General features: G+C 46.2%; 1 protein-coding gene across 5 annotated transcripts in view; it reads left to right on the forward strand.

The window, feature by feature from the left end:
* LOC130123237 (neurexin-1a-like) overlaps positions 1 to 17,012 on the forward strand; it is a 456,613-nt gene that overhangs the window by 12,054 nt on the left and 427,547 nt on the right. The window contains exon 2 of one of the 5 annotated variants that reach the window (XM_056292379.1): positions 1,331 to 1,348. The exons of the other annotated variants lie outside the window; for them this stretch is intronic. Coding sequence (XP_056148354.1) covers positions 1,331 to 1,348 — 18 coding nt within the window. The remainder of the gene's footprint in view (positions 1 to 1,330; positions 1,349 to 17,012) is intronic. 5 annotated transcript variants of the gene reach the window in all.

The raw sequence follows: 17,012 nt of genomic DNA on the forward strand, positions 1-17,012 counted from the left end.
TGCCTACGAACATGGGGATCGCCGGTTCGAATCCCCGTATTACCTCCGACTTGGTTGGGCATCCCTACAGACACAATTTGGCCATGTCTGCGTTTGAGAAGCTGGGTGTGGGTAGTGTCCTGGTCGCTGCACTAGCACCTCCTCTGGTTGGTCGGGGCATCTGTTTGGCTGGCGGCAGACGACTCCACGCGTATCGGAGGAGGCATGTGGTAGTCTGCAGCCCTCCCCGGATCGGTAGAGAGGGTGGAGCAGCGACTGGGACGGCGTGGAAAACAGGGTAATTGGCCGAGTACAATTGGGGAGCAAAAGTTGGAAAAATCGAAAAGAAGAAAAAGATATACTGGTGGGGTGAATGTGGGCCTGCTGTGGCAATCTACTCCCGTATTTTCACAATGTGTGTCTGGTGTGTGGTGTGTGTCTGTGTGAGAGTCTATAAACGGCCAAACTAAAGCACTTGGGGCCTTGATTCTTTTTGGAGGTTATTGGGGATGATCAGGGGCACCTATGAAAAATAGCAGAAAATTAAAATTATGCATAATTATGCATAAATATGCAAAATATGCATTTTTCTAAAAATGGCTAAAAACCACTTTTCTCGGCATTTCAGATGATTCTGAGCATTTTTGATTTTTTCACCTATATAAAAAAAATTTCTGGGACTTGAAATGTTTTGGCATTATGCAAAATAAATGCATTTTTACAAAAATGCACTTATGATCCTCATTTATTTTGGAGGTGGTAGGTATTGTTCCAGAGAGGACCAGAAAAGTAGCAGAAAATTAAAATAATAATTATGCATAATTATGCAAAATATGCATTTTCTAAAAATGGCTAAAAACCACTTTTCTCGGCATTTCAGATGATTCTGAGCATTTGGGGGGAGGGAGTTGGAGTGGGGGCGGGTTTAGGGGCAGGGGGAAGGCGGTTAGCTGGCAGGATGAAGAGGAAGGAGATTTAGTCGGGTGGAGAACCAAACCACTACATTGTAGCGGGGTTCTTCTAGTACTGGTAATACATTGTTGGGACTATATATATTTAATATAATATAGATATGTCAGAATTGCTAAGTGAGACGTCCATGCGGTTATTCTCGGGGGTGGTTATCAAATTATTATTTTGGGGGGGGTTTCCCCCCTCTTCTCCTCAATTTTACCTGGCCAATTACCCCGCTCTTCCGAGCTGTCCCGGTCGCTGCTCCCCCCCCCCCCTCTGCCGATCCGGGGAGGGCTGCAGACTACCACATGCCTCCTCCCATACATGTGGAGTCACCAGCCGCTTCCTTTCACCTGACAGTGAGGAGTTTCCCCAGGGGGACGTAGCGCGTGGGAAGATCACACTATTCCCCCAAGTTCCCCTTCCCCCCTGAACAGGCGCCCGGACCGACCAGAGGAGGCGCTATTGCAGTGACCAGGACACAAACCCACATCCACCTTCCCACCCGCAGACACAGCCAAATTGTGTCTGTAGGGACGCCCGATCAAGCTGGAGGTAAGACGGGGATTCAAACCGGCGATCCCCGTGTTGGTAGGCAATGGAATAGACTACTGCACTACCCGGACGCCAACACGTGTTGTCACATTTTAACTTTCCAGTGGGTCTTCTTTAAGACTGGGATGTTTGTCTGGTCCTTATGTGTGAACAGCACTGCTGTCTTGTGTTCTGCAGGGTCGTCCAGCTCTTCCCCAAAAACCTCCTGTTGGGGGAACTCAAAACACCATTACAGTGAGAGGGATATCTACACAGCGGGTGGTGACAGCAGTGATGTGGTGGGGGTGATGATGTGGGAATGGGGGTAGTCTATTGTTTAAATGCAACAACGGTTTAAACAAACATTGTTAAACTCTTTTTTTTGCTGTGATATTTTGTGTGCAGTAAAGGCCTGTGTGTGTTTGTGGGTGAGGTTTTTATTTCTTTTCTTTTTTTATGTTTATTTATCGACTCTCCAAATATTTTTAGCCTATTGAATTCGTCTTTGCCATATGGCGGGGGTTAGTGTGTCGGCTTGCAAGGTCGGAGTTTAATTATGTCGCAAAAAGAGAATATCATATTTTTTCAAGCGGTCCACTGAATCAAAATTACACAGGTCAGGTTACAGTGATTGGGTTTCCAACAGGTCGGTCCTGAATGCTGATCCTCTCTCTCTCTCTCTCTCTCTGTCTCTCTCTGTCTCTCTTTCTCTCTCTCTCTCTCTCTCTCTCTCTCTCTCTCTCTCTCTCTCTCTCTCTCTGTCTCTCTCTCTCTCTCTCTCTCTCTCTCTCTCTCTCTCTCTCTCTCTCTGTCTCTCTCTCTCTCCTCATCTGTGTGTATTGTGTGTATTGCAGTGGCTGCTTTGAGATGTGTGTGATGCCACATGGTTTAAGGTGGCTTTTCTTCCATGTTTGCCGTGTAAACATCTCGACCAGATCTACCACATCAGCCATGTTAACACTTCACTTTACCGAACTGAATCCGTGCAGGTTTACCTGTGTTGGACACGATTTATTTTCTTTTGGATTTTTCCCCTTTTCTCCCCAGTTGCACTTGGCCAATTACCCCACACTTCTGAGCCGTCCCAGTCAGTGCTCCACCCCCTTTGCCGATCCGGGGAGGGCTGCAGACTACCACATGCCTCCTCCGATACATGTGGAGCCGCCAGCCGCTTCTTTTCACCTGACAGTGAGGAGTTTCGCCAGGGGGACGTAGCGCGTGGGAGGATCACACTATTCCTGTCAAAGAACAGGACATATTCAACCAGCAGTAAAATGTGCATCTATGTCTAACTGAAAAATATTTTATCATTTGCAAACCACAAATGTCCACATTGAATAACAGGAGTGAATTGGCAAGCAGTTGCAGACATAGATATAAATAAATCATGACAATAGACAAATACCCCCCCCCCCCATTGGACCATTAGTGATCACGTGTTTTTTCATTCTTGAATGTCGCACCTCTCCCTTCCCCATTGGACGTTGTGCACGTGATGTGCATGACGAGGCAGTAAAGGTATGTTCTTTATATAGCTTTATTGACAGCTGATGATGGCTTATGGAATGAAACAGGCTTGTACTGTCTCATAAAGAATTTACTTGACTCACTGGATTTTAAATATATATAGTCCAATGTAGTAGTAGTAGTAGTAGTAGCAGTAGTAGTATTATCGACATTAGAATTAGAATTTTATGAAAGATGGTATCTAGGTGTAATAGTGTAATAATGAAATAATAGTTTTTTTTCTGAAACACTTTGGTTTCTTTACCAAAACAATAAATATGATGAGAATCAGACCTGGGATTCGGTAAGTGAAATTGGACCTGATAAAATCCACACTGTACCCGACCCCCTGACTCTGTTGGCAGGCAGGATTGGGCTACCTGTTATGAGCTGCTTCCAGGCACACTGATAAGGAACTCTTGGTCTGGTCTTCGGCAAGATCTGGTTTAGCTTTGCCCTTAAACTTGATGCTGTTGCCACCGTTTGAGTGTTCACCGTGAGTTGTTCAATTCGACAAGTGGAAAAATAGTTCCAGTTTGTTTTTTTCCATCTCTGTTGTTGTAAGTTGCCAGCTGAGTGATTTTTCTGAACCACTCTTCTGAACCATCCCAGTCTCTGCTCCACCCCCTCTGCTGATCTGGGGAGAGCTGCAGACTACCACATGCCTCCTCTGATACATGTGGAGTCACCAGCCGCTTCTTTTCACCTGACAGTGAGGAGTTTCACCAGGGGGAAGTAGCACGTGGGAGGATCACGCTAGTCCCGCCGCGTTCCCCCTCCCCCCCAAACAGACGCCCCGACCAACCAGAGGAGGTGCTAGTGCAGTGACCAGGACACATACTCACATCCAGCTTCCCACCCGCAGACATTGCCAGTTGTGTCTGTAGGGATGCCCAACCAAGCCGGAGGCAACACGGGGATTCGAACCAGCAATGATGATGTCCCCATTTAAATGTTCAGTAAATAAAGTGTTGGCCATTCTTAAATCTAAAAAAAATTTTTTTTTTTGCCATGAATTGAAGCACTTGGGTGGCACAGTGGACTAATATGCTAGTGTGCTAATGCTGAGTTTCTCTGTGGTGATTCTGGTGATGGCAACTCGCTGTTGGCCAATCTGGGGGAAATAATTTGGACCTATGTCTGAAATTACCATGAAGAAACCTGCAACTAGCAGCCAGAAAGAAGGTGTTGGTGGTGTAGGTGGATTATGAGGCAATGGCCCCTTGGGCATGGACACTTTAAGCCCCCCCGTGCACATACACACAATTAACGCCAACAGCATATTAACTAAGACATACATACACCTGCAGTTTTTCAGTAGGACTTTTGGGGCTCTGTTATTGACGTGAACAACTAAGCCCTTTGACTATGCGGCAAGAAATGCAAAGTTAATATCAAGGACTTCACGCAGAGGCTCTAGCTTAGGGGCCCCCTGAGCCCCTGTGCCCAGTAGGCCTGTTTGGTAATCCACCTGTGGTTGGTAGCTCTCTGTGTTGCAGACGACACATATGGTAGCCTACAACCTCCCCAACCACTGACTGTCTCTGCTGCCACTTCCACATTGGCTTCAAAATCTACCTGTGTGTCTGGATGCATGGTTTAAATGCTTAGTACATTGGAGACATGTGGGCATCTGGTTGTCATGAAGGCTGGTATACACTGGGCAATTTGGGCCGTGTCAGATGAAAGGTGACTAAACGTGGCGATATCTTTGGTCATGACTCCAAAACGGTGGTCCTACGTCCTATGTTTTCTCTTTTTTTTTCCCTGGGTTTTTTTGAGAATGAATCCAAGACCATTGTTTGTAACTGACTGATTGGTTCACATATTAATACAAATAAGGTATTCTTTCCAGGTTTCTAGTAGCCTGTGTAATGGGAGTTCTCATAGCCCAGATGTTGGCTTTAGGGCTGGAGTATCATATCACACATTTAAGATATGTTCACAGTGGTTTTGAGAAGGGTGAGAATAAGAGAGTTGGCAGGGAACTGATCTCGGGTGGCCAGACCTCCGACTCATCAGTCTTAGGGACGGTTTGCCAATAGGTTGCATTATATAAGAAAATGTTCATAACAACATGGAGTATTGTTATTCAAATAAGAAGATTAAAAAAGCGTGAATAACAAAGAAATGCAGCCTTCTTGCAAACCAGGAAGCAAGTTTCCACATTCGCGGAGTGTCGTCCAGCGGTGCCACCAGCAGATAGAATTTCAGTGGCATTTCAGAGACATAGAGGACTGCTCAGTATAATGGCTGCTAATGCAGTGTTGTACTTGGCCAATTACCCCACTCTTCTGAACCGTCCCGGTCGCTGCTCCACCCCCTCTGCCGATCCGGGGAGGGCTGCAGACTACCACATGCCTCCTCCCATACATATGGAGTCACCAGCTGCTTCTTTTCACCTGACAGTGAGGAGTTTCACCAGGGGGACGTAGCGCGAGGGAGGATCCCGCTGTTCCCCCCAGTTCCCTCTCCCCCCTGAACAGGTGCTCCGACCGACTGGAGGAGGCGCTAGTGCAGCAACCAGGACACATACCCACATCCACCTTCCCACCCGCAGACACGGCCAATTGCATCTGTAGGGACGCCTGACCAAGCCAGAGGTAACAGGGATTCGAACCGCTGATCCCCCTGTTGGTGGGATAATTGAGATAGAGATAATTGTGAAAATTGTTTCCCTTGAAGACAATCAACCTATGATAAAATTTACCAAGTCATAAGTTCTTTACTCAGGAAAATGCAAACATTAGATAATACCTAGTTCGCTTAGCTTTGTATTTAAGCGTTATTGTCAGCTCTTCTGTGTCAACATGCAGTTTCTCTCCCTTTAGTCGTCTTCTTTTCCTTTAGTGGCAGACCTGACACATTTCCTGTGCATGCACCATTAGATATGAATACTTGGCAGGAATGGCAGAACCGCCAGCACCAATGAAAAATAGCACATACAGGAGCAACTACAGAACACTAATACAGTAAATGGCTGTTGCTACGAAAATGCCAGCGGGAAAATATGGCATTTTCCAATATTGGGGAAAATTAAGGATTACGTCTTCAGAAGAGCACCCCCTAGTCCCGCTTCTTTCGGCTCATCTTTTTGTCTGATAGTCATGATGTCATCAGGGCGGCACGGTGGCGCAGTGGTTAGCGTGGTCGCCTCACAGCAAGAAGGTTCTGGGTTCGAGACCCGGAGTAGTCCAGCTTTGGGGGTCGTCCCGGGGTCGTCCTCTGTGTGGAGTTTGCACGTTCTCCCCGTGTCTGCGTGGGTTTCCTCCGGGGGCTCCGGTTTCCTCCCACAGTCCAAAGACATGTAGGTCAGGTGAATCGGCCGTACTAAATTGCCCCTAGGTGTGAATGTGTGTGTGTGTGTGATGGTCTGGCAGCCTGTCCAGGGTGTCTCCCCGCCTGCTGCCCAGTGACTGCTGGGATAGGCTCCAGCATCCCCGCGACCCTGAGAGCAGGATAAGCGGTTCGGATAATGGATGGATGGATGATGTCATCAGAAAAACGAATTTGCATACAGCCAATCAGATCAAATCATCAAAATATGAAACCCCCGCCCACCCTTACCACCAACCTTTGCTTGTACTTGTCACTCAAAGGTCATCTCATGAATATTAATGAGGACTAAGCACTCCCTCACAGTTCTTGAGACAGTTGAGAGCGGTTATGGATAAAGGATGGATTAAATAAAAGACAATTTTAGACATTCTGTTAGTCATGGTTTATTTTTATCATACAGTGTTCGAGGTGTTTAGGCACGAACAGTTAAATCTGTTTACTGATTTTGGTCCATCTTTAATATACTGGGTGCTCCCATCTAAGCCCGTCTGTCATCTCACGAGCACAGAGCTGTAACCTCTTTGGCTCTCTGAAGGAGTCACTCCATCTTGAGGCCTCCTGCAGCTTCGCTCACACAAAAGCAGATTAATAGTATACTGCTGTCTCCCAGTCCAAAGATAGATATTGGGATCAAGAGATTAGAGGGATTTTCCCCTAGGATTTTCCCCCCTTGTTTAAATACAACCGCTTCAGACTGTCAAAAGGGTGTTGTGAAATTCTTTGACACCAAACTCCTCCTCAAAAGGGGATTCGTCCCAAAGCACGAATAAACACACCCGAGTAGTCCTGCGCACACCCACATGCATGCATGCATGCATGCATGCATGCACAACAGTCTGTCTCTCTCTGTCTTCTAGCACACACAAACGGGGACACACATATGAAGCAGGGTTACGTTGTGTATTTGAATGTGCAAATACGTTGTTGGTAGAGGCCCAGCGTTATAACGCTACATGAATACTTTGATAACTGAAGGCTCTCTCTCAGTTTGACTTAAGCACATTACATATGCAAGAATGATGTAGGTGCCCGTCTGGTACAAATCCTGCAGTTGTCCTGGCATTTAGCTGAAACCTGGTTCTCATACTGCATGCGTCTTTATGTCATCGTGTGTGCACTACCAATGACGCGCTCATACACAACAGTTTTACTCTCATCATCTGAGTTTGAGTAATTTGCTGGAGAGTGGTCATGCAGGCTATTCGGTTTAATCTCTCACAATGAGGTACTTGATAAACCGGCATAGAGGCAAAACGCTGTGCATCTGAGATCCCGGGCCGCAGCTTCTGTTTTAGCTGTGTGACATTAGCCGTGTTTGATGCTCCTGGCTGGAAGTCATCTTTCACGAGAGCGTCTTGAAACGCTTTGAACAAGTTTAAACAGCATTTTTTGGTGACACGGCGAGCTGTCTGATGGAGCCAGACTCTGTTTTTCCACACTTTATTTTCCAGAGAACACAAAAATAGTACCGCTTGTATGTCAGATTCAGAGGGTTTCATAACATGCCACCCATCCGTGAGCAAGAGATATCCTGTTATGTTTACAGCAGATTGTAAAAAAAATTTTTTGTTGTTGTTTTTTTTGGATTTTCTCCCCAATTTTACTTGGCCAATTACCCCCTCTGCTGATCCAGGGAGGGCTGCAGACTACCACATGCCTCCTCCAATACGTGTGGAGTCATCAGCCGCTTCTTTTCACCTGACAGTGAGGAGTTTCACCAGGGGGACGTAGCACGTGTGAGGATCATGCTATTCCCCCCCGGTTCCCCCTCCCCCCAAAACGACCAGAGGAGGCGCTAGTTCAGCGACCAGGACACATACCCACATCCGGCTTCCCACCCTCAGACATGGCCAATTGTGCCTGTAGGGACGCCCGACCAAGCCGGAGGTAACACGAGGATTCGAACCGGCGATCCCCGTGTTGTCAGGCAAAGGAATAGACCGCCACGCTACCCAGACACCCAGCAGATTGTTAACAAAGTAACACGATAATTTCAGATGAATGCGTGATTGAGTGAGTGAATAGATAAATAGATATGCTAATTTCTTGAGCCAGGCTCATGGACACACTCATGTCCACTGGGGACCTCCTTATACAGCTCTGTCTGTCTTTTTTATTATTCTTATTAATAGAAACGTGAGAGCTGAGCTGCATCCTGATGTGCCAAAAGTGGAAAACAGTTTAACTTTAATAAACGAGCAGAGCACTTGAGATGGAGCTCTGTCACGTGACCGTGCTAGGAGCCACAGCTGCCCTTTCCTCAGCTGCGGAGCACATCTTGCTGAAGAAGAAAAAAAAGAAAAAAGCTTGGCTGACCCACAGCACTTCACTGTGGAGATCTGAGTCAAATGGACAGTATGTGGCAAATAAACTAAACCCAAACTGGGAAGCTCGGCGTTTGCAATGATTCTTTAATTATTTTGCAAGCCCAAATATGCTGGTGTTTCATAGCTATTGAATATCAATTCCACACCTGTAACTCTATCCCCAGATTGTCAGGGCACGAATTACTGTTACTGGATCTATATGCTACTTTGTGGTTTTCCTGTTGGGTCATTCCAGCCCATAAGAATTGAAACAATGGTGAGGTCTCCGTGTGCTCCCACAATCCTCTCTCTTACTACAAGTCTGAATTAGATCCATGGGAGGAAGAAAGTGCATCTTCTTAAAAATGTTTGGCTGGAGGCATCCGGGTGGCATGGCAGTCTATTCCATTGCCTACCCACATGGGGATCGCCGGTTCGAATCCCCGTGTTACCTCCAGCTTGGTCGGGCGTCCCTACAGACACAATCGGCTCTGTGCATAACTGTAGTACACTGACTTCCGGTTTCTACTGCAGTGGTCATACCAGTTTCCTGTTTGTTGGTGTGTGCTATTGACAATGGCATATTTTTCGCGATGCCTGCGAGATTTACCATGGATAAATGGCAATCACATGCACAGAGGACTTGAAACTTTTCACCCATATGCTGGTAGGTCCAGGTGAAAGTTTGTCAACAATTCTGTCCATGGTAAATCTTGCAGGCATCGCGAAAAATATACCATTGTCAATAGCACACGCCAACAAACAGGAAACTGGTATGACCACTGCAGTAGAAACCGGAAGTCAGTGTACTACAGTTATGCACAGAGCCGATTGGCTGTGTCTGTGGGTGGGAAGCCGGATGTGGGTCTGTGTCCTGGTCGCTGTGCTAGCGCCTCCTCTGGTCGGTCGGGGGGATGGGGAACTGGGGGGAATAGCGTGATCCTCCCATGCGCTATGGGAGGCATGTGGTAGTCTGCAGCCCTCCCCGGATCAGCAGAGGAGGTGGAGCAGCGACCTGGATGGCTCAGAAAAGTGGGGTAATTGTGCAAGTGCAACCGGGGAGAAAGAGGGGAAAAAATCGAAAAAAACATGTTTGCTGGTATATTGACAATATTATAATCATTGTGCATATTAGATATCAAAATGAATAACACAGACAACATCAGTCTCGGTGCTGATGACCACCAAAAAGACAGAAACACTTAAAGAAAACAAGTTTGACCCCACCAGAGGAATTTGACCTCATTCCCCATTTCTCAATTAAATTTTGTTAGTGAAATGTAAATAAAATGATCACACATGGACGAAGAGGATGAACTGAAAAATGACATCAGGTATCGTGCGTGGATAAGAATAGACAGTCTATACCGATGACTATGGCGGTTGGTGCTATTGATTTCCATCAGCGTGCCCGGTCATTTGGCTCTTTTCCTCATGCTCTCATCTTTGTGTTACTCCAGGAGGATAATGAGGGAGATTGTGAGCCATGTAATGCCAATAACACCCACCTGGTAGATGGATGAATTAGTTTGAGGCTGCACTACTGAGAGACGAACCCACACTTATACTCATTACTCTTGATTTGGTTTAAATTGTAATTTAACATCAAATCGATCCAACGGGGGGCATCGTCCGTTGCAGCAGGGCTTTTACATTATTCTCCTCTAAAGTGCCTCCACGATACAGGGATTTTAGAGAAGCCCATTTCCAAATGTTTTCTTTCAATTTAGCGGCTCTCCAGTGGGCTCGCGCTGAATCCGGTTCCTCTTGGCGAACAGCTTTCTTTGTTCTTTCGTGTATACTAATGTTGTCCCTATCTGATTATTGGCGATGCTGCTTGGCTGTGGTGACTTCACCAGAGGACGCCTATTTTATGGACATGTATATATAATCGAGAGTGTAAAAGTGATGCTCAGTGGTCTGGATACTTGAATGGGTCTGCTGCAGTTAAACCTTGAGGAAGATGGTAACGAGTCCCAGCAGGGATTCAATAAAGTTACTGAGCTAACGGGCTTATTTAAAGCAGCTACAAGACATGGAAGGGAAAGTGCATGAAAAAGTTAAAGATACATTTTAATAACCTTTATTCATTCATTCATTCATTCATTCGTCTTCAGCCGCTTCTCCGGGGTCGGGTCACGGTGGTAGCAAGCTAAGTGGGGCACCCCAGACATCCCTCTCCCCAGCAACGCCCTCCAGCTCCTCCTGGGGGTCCCAAGGCCTTCCCAGGCCAGATTGGACATGTAGTCCCTCCAGCGAGTTCTGGGTGTACCCCGGGGTCTCCTCCCAGTTGGCCGTGCCCAGTAAACCTCCAAAGGAAGGTGCCCAGGAGGCATCCTAGTCAGATGCCCGAACCACCTCAACTGGCTCCTTTTGACGTGAAGGAGCAGCGGCTCTACTCTGAGCTCCCTCCGGATGTTCGAGCTCCTCACCGTATCTCCTAAGGCTGAGCTTAGACACCCTATGGAGGAAACTCATTTCAAACGCTTGTATCCACGATCTCACCCTTTCGGTCATTACCCAAAGCTCATGACCATAGGTGAGGGCTGGAACGAAGACTGACTGGTAAATTGAGAGCTTCGTCTTGCAGCTCAGCTCCCTCTTCACCATAACGGTCCAGTACAACGTCCACATTACTGATGCTGCAGCAATCCGCCTGTCACTCTCCCGCTCCATCCTACCCTCAACCTTAATTACCTCTTTAATTGAAATTGCTTAACGTTAATGAACATTCCTGCATAGGTGAGGGGTGGAGTTTGAATGATGCAAGAGTTAAGCATCGATGGCATGTTTTCAGGGTGCATAACTGACATTATAAAGGCCCAGACACACCAAACTGACTACTGGCGACTACTGCCTCAGCTCGCCTGCCATCTCGGCCAAAAAGTAGCACTTAAACACACCTCAAAGAATACAGCCGATGGCCAGCTAGCATGTACGTTCTTCACTGATTTGCTATGCTGAACAGGTACTCCACTAGTGCCGATGGTGCGGGACACACCACAGAAACTAGGGTCACAGACGCTCACCGACGGCCCAACATTGTGTCAGGGCCCTTACAGTGAAAAGAAACACATGATTTAACCCTTCAGCACCAAGTTGTACCTTGTTGAGGACATTACATGTTTCTTCAGTGATGATGTCAGGAGATGCAGTCAGTGTTGGGTTAAGTTGCACAAGTGTCTAGATTACATTTTACTTTTAATGTAATTGGAAAGGAGTTCATATAATGGAAGAAATAGGAACAGATTGTCAAAAAATAACAATAAAAAGAGGACAAATGAGAGAAAAAGTATTAATTGAGAAAAAAAAAGCATCTGAGTCTGAGCACGTAATCGCTGAGGATTTGGGGATATGTGCAAGGCAAATGTATTTGTGCAGCACATTTCAGCAGCAAGGCAATTCAAAGTGCTTTACATAAAACATAAAAGGAATTAAGACAAAATATAAAAGCAACATCAGGCAATAAAAAGACATTTAAATACAAATAAAAAGAGAGTGTAAAAGTTATAGTGCAGTGTAAGATATTAATCAAAAGCCTTGAATTTGATTTAATAAAAGGCAGCAGTGAACAGGAAAGTCTCCAGCCTTGATTTAAATGAACTGAGGGTTGCTGCAGAGCTGCAGTTTTCTGGGAGTTTGTTCCAGATATGTGGTACATAAAAACAGATGCCTCCATGTTTAGTTTTGACTCTGGGGACAGGAAGCAGACCTGTCCCCAGACCACGTGCGAGGTCTGGATGGCTCATAGTGTAGCAGAAGACCAGAAATGTATCTTGGCCCTAAACCCTTCAGTGCTTTATAAACCAAGAGCAGAGTTTTAAAACCAATTCTGTGACAGACAGGAAGCCAATGTAAAGACCTCCGAACTGGAGTGATGTGACCCACTTTTCTTTTTACCCTTTTTCTCCCCTATTGTACTTGGCCAATTACCCCCCTCTTCCGAGCCATCCTGGTCGCTGCTCCACCCCCTCTGCCAACCCGAGGAGGGCTGCAGACTACCACATGCCTCCTCCGATACATGTGGAGCCGCCAGCTGCTTCTTTTCACCTGACAGTGAGGAGTTTCACCAGGGGGATGTAGCGAGTGGGTAGATCACGCTATTCCCCCCAGTTCCCCCTCCCCCCTGAACAGGTGCTCCGACCGACCAGAGGAGGCGCTAGTGCAGCGACCAGGACACATACCCACATCCGGCTTCCCACCCGCAGACACGGCCAATTGACGCCCAACCAAGCCTGAGGTAACACAGGGATTTGAACTGACAATCCCCATGTTGGCAGGCAACGGAATAGACCGCTACACTACCCAGATGCTCGTGTTCTACTTTTTTAGTCTTCGTGAGGACTCGACCAGCAGTGTTCTGAATCAGTTGCAGCTGTTTGATTGATTTTTGACTGGACTGCAACAGTGGGGCCAGCCCTGCACATGCGGTTGTCTGTGAGTGAGTGACTGAGTGAGTGATGGAGTCTCACCATTGGTCAGACACCCTAGGTGGAGTTTCGGCATTGGCTGCGTGAATAGTTTTCTAATACGTCATCAGCTGTTCATGGAACCGATGTCAAAACAGCTGCTTTTTAAACGTAGTTGCACCAGAACATCCATCCATTATCCAAACCGCTTATCCGGCTCTCAGGGTCATGGGGATGCTGGAGCCTATCCCAGCAATCACAGTCTAGCCACGTACTAGGTTTTAACTTAGACTTGTTCAGAGAGACCTGTAAAGACGCCGTTACAGTAGTCGAGTCGACTGACGATAAACGCAGGGACATGTTTTTCCATGTCCTGCTGAGACATAAGTCCTTTAATCCATTACAGTAGTCAAGTCAACTGAAGATAAATGCAGGGACAAGTTTTTCCATGTCCTGCTGAGACGTAAGTCCTTTAATTCTTGATATATTCTTCAGATGATAGTAGGCTGACTTTGTAACTATCTTAATGTGGCTATTGAAATTCAGGTCTGAGTCCATGACTGCACCAGGACTTCTGGCTTTTAATCGTTTTTCCTTGGCTCCAAAGGCAATCACTTTAGTTTTATATTTGTTTGATTGAAGAAAATTCAGAGACATTTATTCATTGCACTTACTCAGTGCTTGTATGGGATTATCGTCCCCTGGTATGGTTATGTAAATCTGTGTCATCTGCATAATTATGGTAACGTATTTTGTTGTTTTCCATAATCTGAACTAGTTGGAGCATATAGATCAGGAAATCAGGAACATTTTGTTTGTCATTTCATTTCATGTACTTGCATACATGAAATGAAATATCGTTTCCCCCATCCATCCATTATCCAAACCGCTTATTCTGCTCAGGGTCGCAGGGATGCTGGAGCCTATCCCAGCAGGCATAGCAGCGCAACACAAAAGACAAGTACGCATATCCAAAAATTACAAGAACACATATATCAAACTGCAAAATGTCACTGTTCAAGAGAACAAATGCAGGTTGACTGTCGGAACTGCCGGTCTGCATGGCTAGCAGTTAGCTTAGCCTGCCCCGCTTCCGCATCTTGTCAGACCGCCCTCATTGTTTCCTCCTCCGGCGCAGTTCTGGCAGGGCCGTTGTCCATGGGTCCATCGGAAGAAGCAGACTATACTTCCCCCAGTCGATTGAACGCCAGCTCTTGCAGCCTGCTGCGCTTCTCCGTCCTTTCAGAACGCCCTCGGTGTTTCCTCTTCAGGCACGTCTCCAGCGCCATCTCTCCCAGCTATCAAACGAAGACACAAACTTAGACGCAGACGAGGACAAAGACACTGCATGGATGGTACTGGGTGAGGCCGCTGCAAACGTAAGTTTGCGTCGCCATTTTCCCACACCAGTAGTGGGGAGGTCGCTGCATATACACTGCTCAAAAAAATAAAGGGAACACATAAGCAATGCAATGTAGCTCCAAGTCAATCACACTTTTGAGATATCAACCTGTCCAGTTAGGAAGCAACACTGATTTGTGAATCAATTTCACCTGTTGGTAAATTGTCTAATTTCCACCAGGTGGAAATTAGACAATTTGCAAGACAACCCCTATAACAGGAATGGATTTGCAGGTGGTGGCCACAGACCATTTGCCTGTCCTCATCTTTTCTGGCCGATCTTTGGTTAGTTTTTCATTTTGCTAGTGCCCTCACCACTAGAGGTGGCATGAGGCGGTATCTGCAACCTACAGAAGTTGCTCAGGTAGTGCAGCTCATCCAGGATGGCACATCAATGCGTGCTGTGGCAAGAAGATTTGATGTGTCTCCCAGCACAGTGTCCAGAGCATGGAGGAGGTACCAGGAGACAGGCCAGTACACCAGGAGACGTGGAGGGGGCCGCAGGAGGACAACAACCCCGCAGCAGGACCGCTATCTGGTCCTTTGTGCAAGGAGGAACAGGAGGAGCACTGCCGGATCCCTACAAAACGACCTTCAACAGGCCACTAATGTGCAGGTTTCTGCTCAAACAGTGAGAAACAGAATGCATGAGGATGGTATGAGGGCCCGACGTCCACAATTGGGGCCTGTGCTCACAGCCCAACACCGTGCAGCCCGATTGACCTTTGCCAGAGAACATCTTGGTTGGCAGATTCGCCATTGGCGCCCTGTGCTCTTCACAGATGAGAGCAGGTTCACACTGAACACATGTGACAGACGTGAGAGAGTCTGGAGACGCTGTGGAGAACGTTCTGCTGCCTGCAACATCCTCCAGCATGACCGGTTTGGCGGTGGGTCAGTGATGGTCTGGGGAGGCATATCCTTGGAGGGCCGCACAGACCTCTACGTGCTAGCCAGAGGTACCATGACTGCCATTAGGTACTGGGATGAGATCCTCAGACCCCTTGTCAGACCATATGCTGGTGCAGTGGGCCCTGGGTTCCTGCTCATGCATGACAATGCTCGTCCTCATGTGGCCAGAGTGTGTCAGCAGTTCCTGTATGTCGAGGGCATTGATGCTATGGACCGGCCTGCACGTTCCCCAGACCTGAATCCAATCGGGCACCTCTGGGACATCATGTCTCGTACCATCCGCCAACGCGATGTCGCACCACAGACTGTCCAGGAGTTGACGGATGCCCTGATCCAGGTCTGGGAGGAGACCCCTCAGGAGACCATCCGTCGTCTCATCAGGAGCATGCCCAGACGTTGTAGGGAGTGCATACAGGCACGTGGAGGCCACACACACTACTGAGCCTCATTTTGAATCGTCTTGAAGAATTTCCACAGAAGTTGGATCAGCCTATGTTCTCATTTTCCACTTTGATTTTGAGTATGATTCTGAATCCAGACCTTAATGGGCTAATGATTTTGATTTCCATTGATCATTCTTAGGTTATTTTGCTCTAAACACATTCCTCTGTCTAATAAATAAAGATTTTCAGCTGAAATATTTCATTCATCGAGGTCTATATTGTGTTTTTAGGTGTTCCCTTTATTTTTTTGAGCAGTGTATATATATATATATATATCGTAATGTGTGTGTGTGTTTGTGGTGTTAGTGTGTGTGTGTATTAGTTAGTGTAGATAGCGGGACTGAAAACTAAAGCACTTATGATCCTAATTCTTTTTGGAGGTGGTAGGTATTGTTCCAGAGAGTACGGGAAAAATCTCAAAAAATTAAAATTATGCATAATTATGCATAAATATGCATTTTTCTAAAAATGGTTAAAAACCACTTTTCTCTGCATTTCAGACGATTCTGAGCATCTTTGATTTTTTCACCTATAAAAAAAATGTTCTGGGTCACTCATTTTCGTAATGTGTGTGTGTGTGTAGTGTTAGTGTGTGTGTGTGTGTGTGTGTTAGTTAGTTAGTGTAGATAGCAGGACCTAAAACTAAAGCATTTATGATCCTAATTCTTTTTGGAGGTGGTGGGTATTGTCTCAGAGAGTAAGGGAAAAATCCCAGAAAATTAAAATTATGCATAAATATGCAAAATATGCATTTTTCTAAAAATGGCTAAAAACCGCTTTTCTCGGCATTTCAGATGATTCTGAGCAGCTTTGATTTTTTCACCTATATAAACAAAAAATTTCTGGGACTTTGACGTTTTGGCATTATGCAAAATATATGCATTTTTGCAAAAATGCACTTATGATCCTAATTTTTTTTGGAGGTGGTATGTATTGTTCCAGAGAGGACCAGAAAAATAGCAGAACATTAAAAAATAATTATAACAATTATGCATAATTATGCAAAATATGCATTTTCTAAAAATGGCTCAAAACCACTTTTCTCGGCATTTCAGATGATTCTGAGCATTTGGGGGAGGGAGTTGGAGTGGGGGGGGGTTTAGGGGCAGGGGGAAGGCGGTTAGCTGGCAGGATGAAGAGGAGGGAGATTTAGACGGGTGGAGAACCAAACCGCTACATTGTAGCGGGGTTCTTCTAGTATATATATAAATATAAAACGCCATGAGATG

This window comes from Lampris incognitus, chromosome 13, assembly GCF_029633865.1.
Source record: "Lampris incognitus isolate fLamInc1 chromosome 13, fLamInc1.hap2, whole genome shotgun sequence".
NCBI lineage: Eukaryota > Metazoa > Chordata > Actinopteri > Lampriformes > Lampridae > Lampris > Lampris incognitus.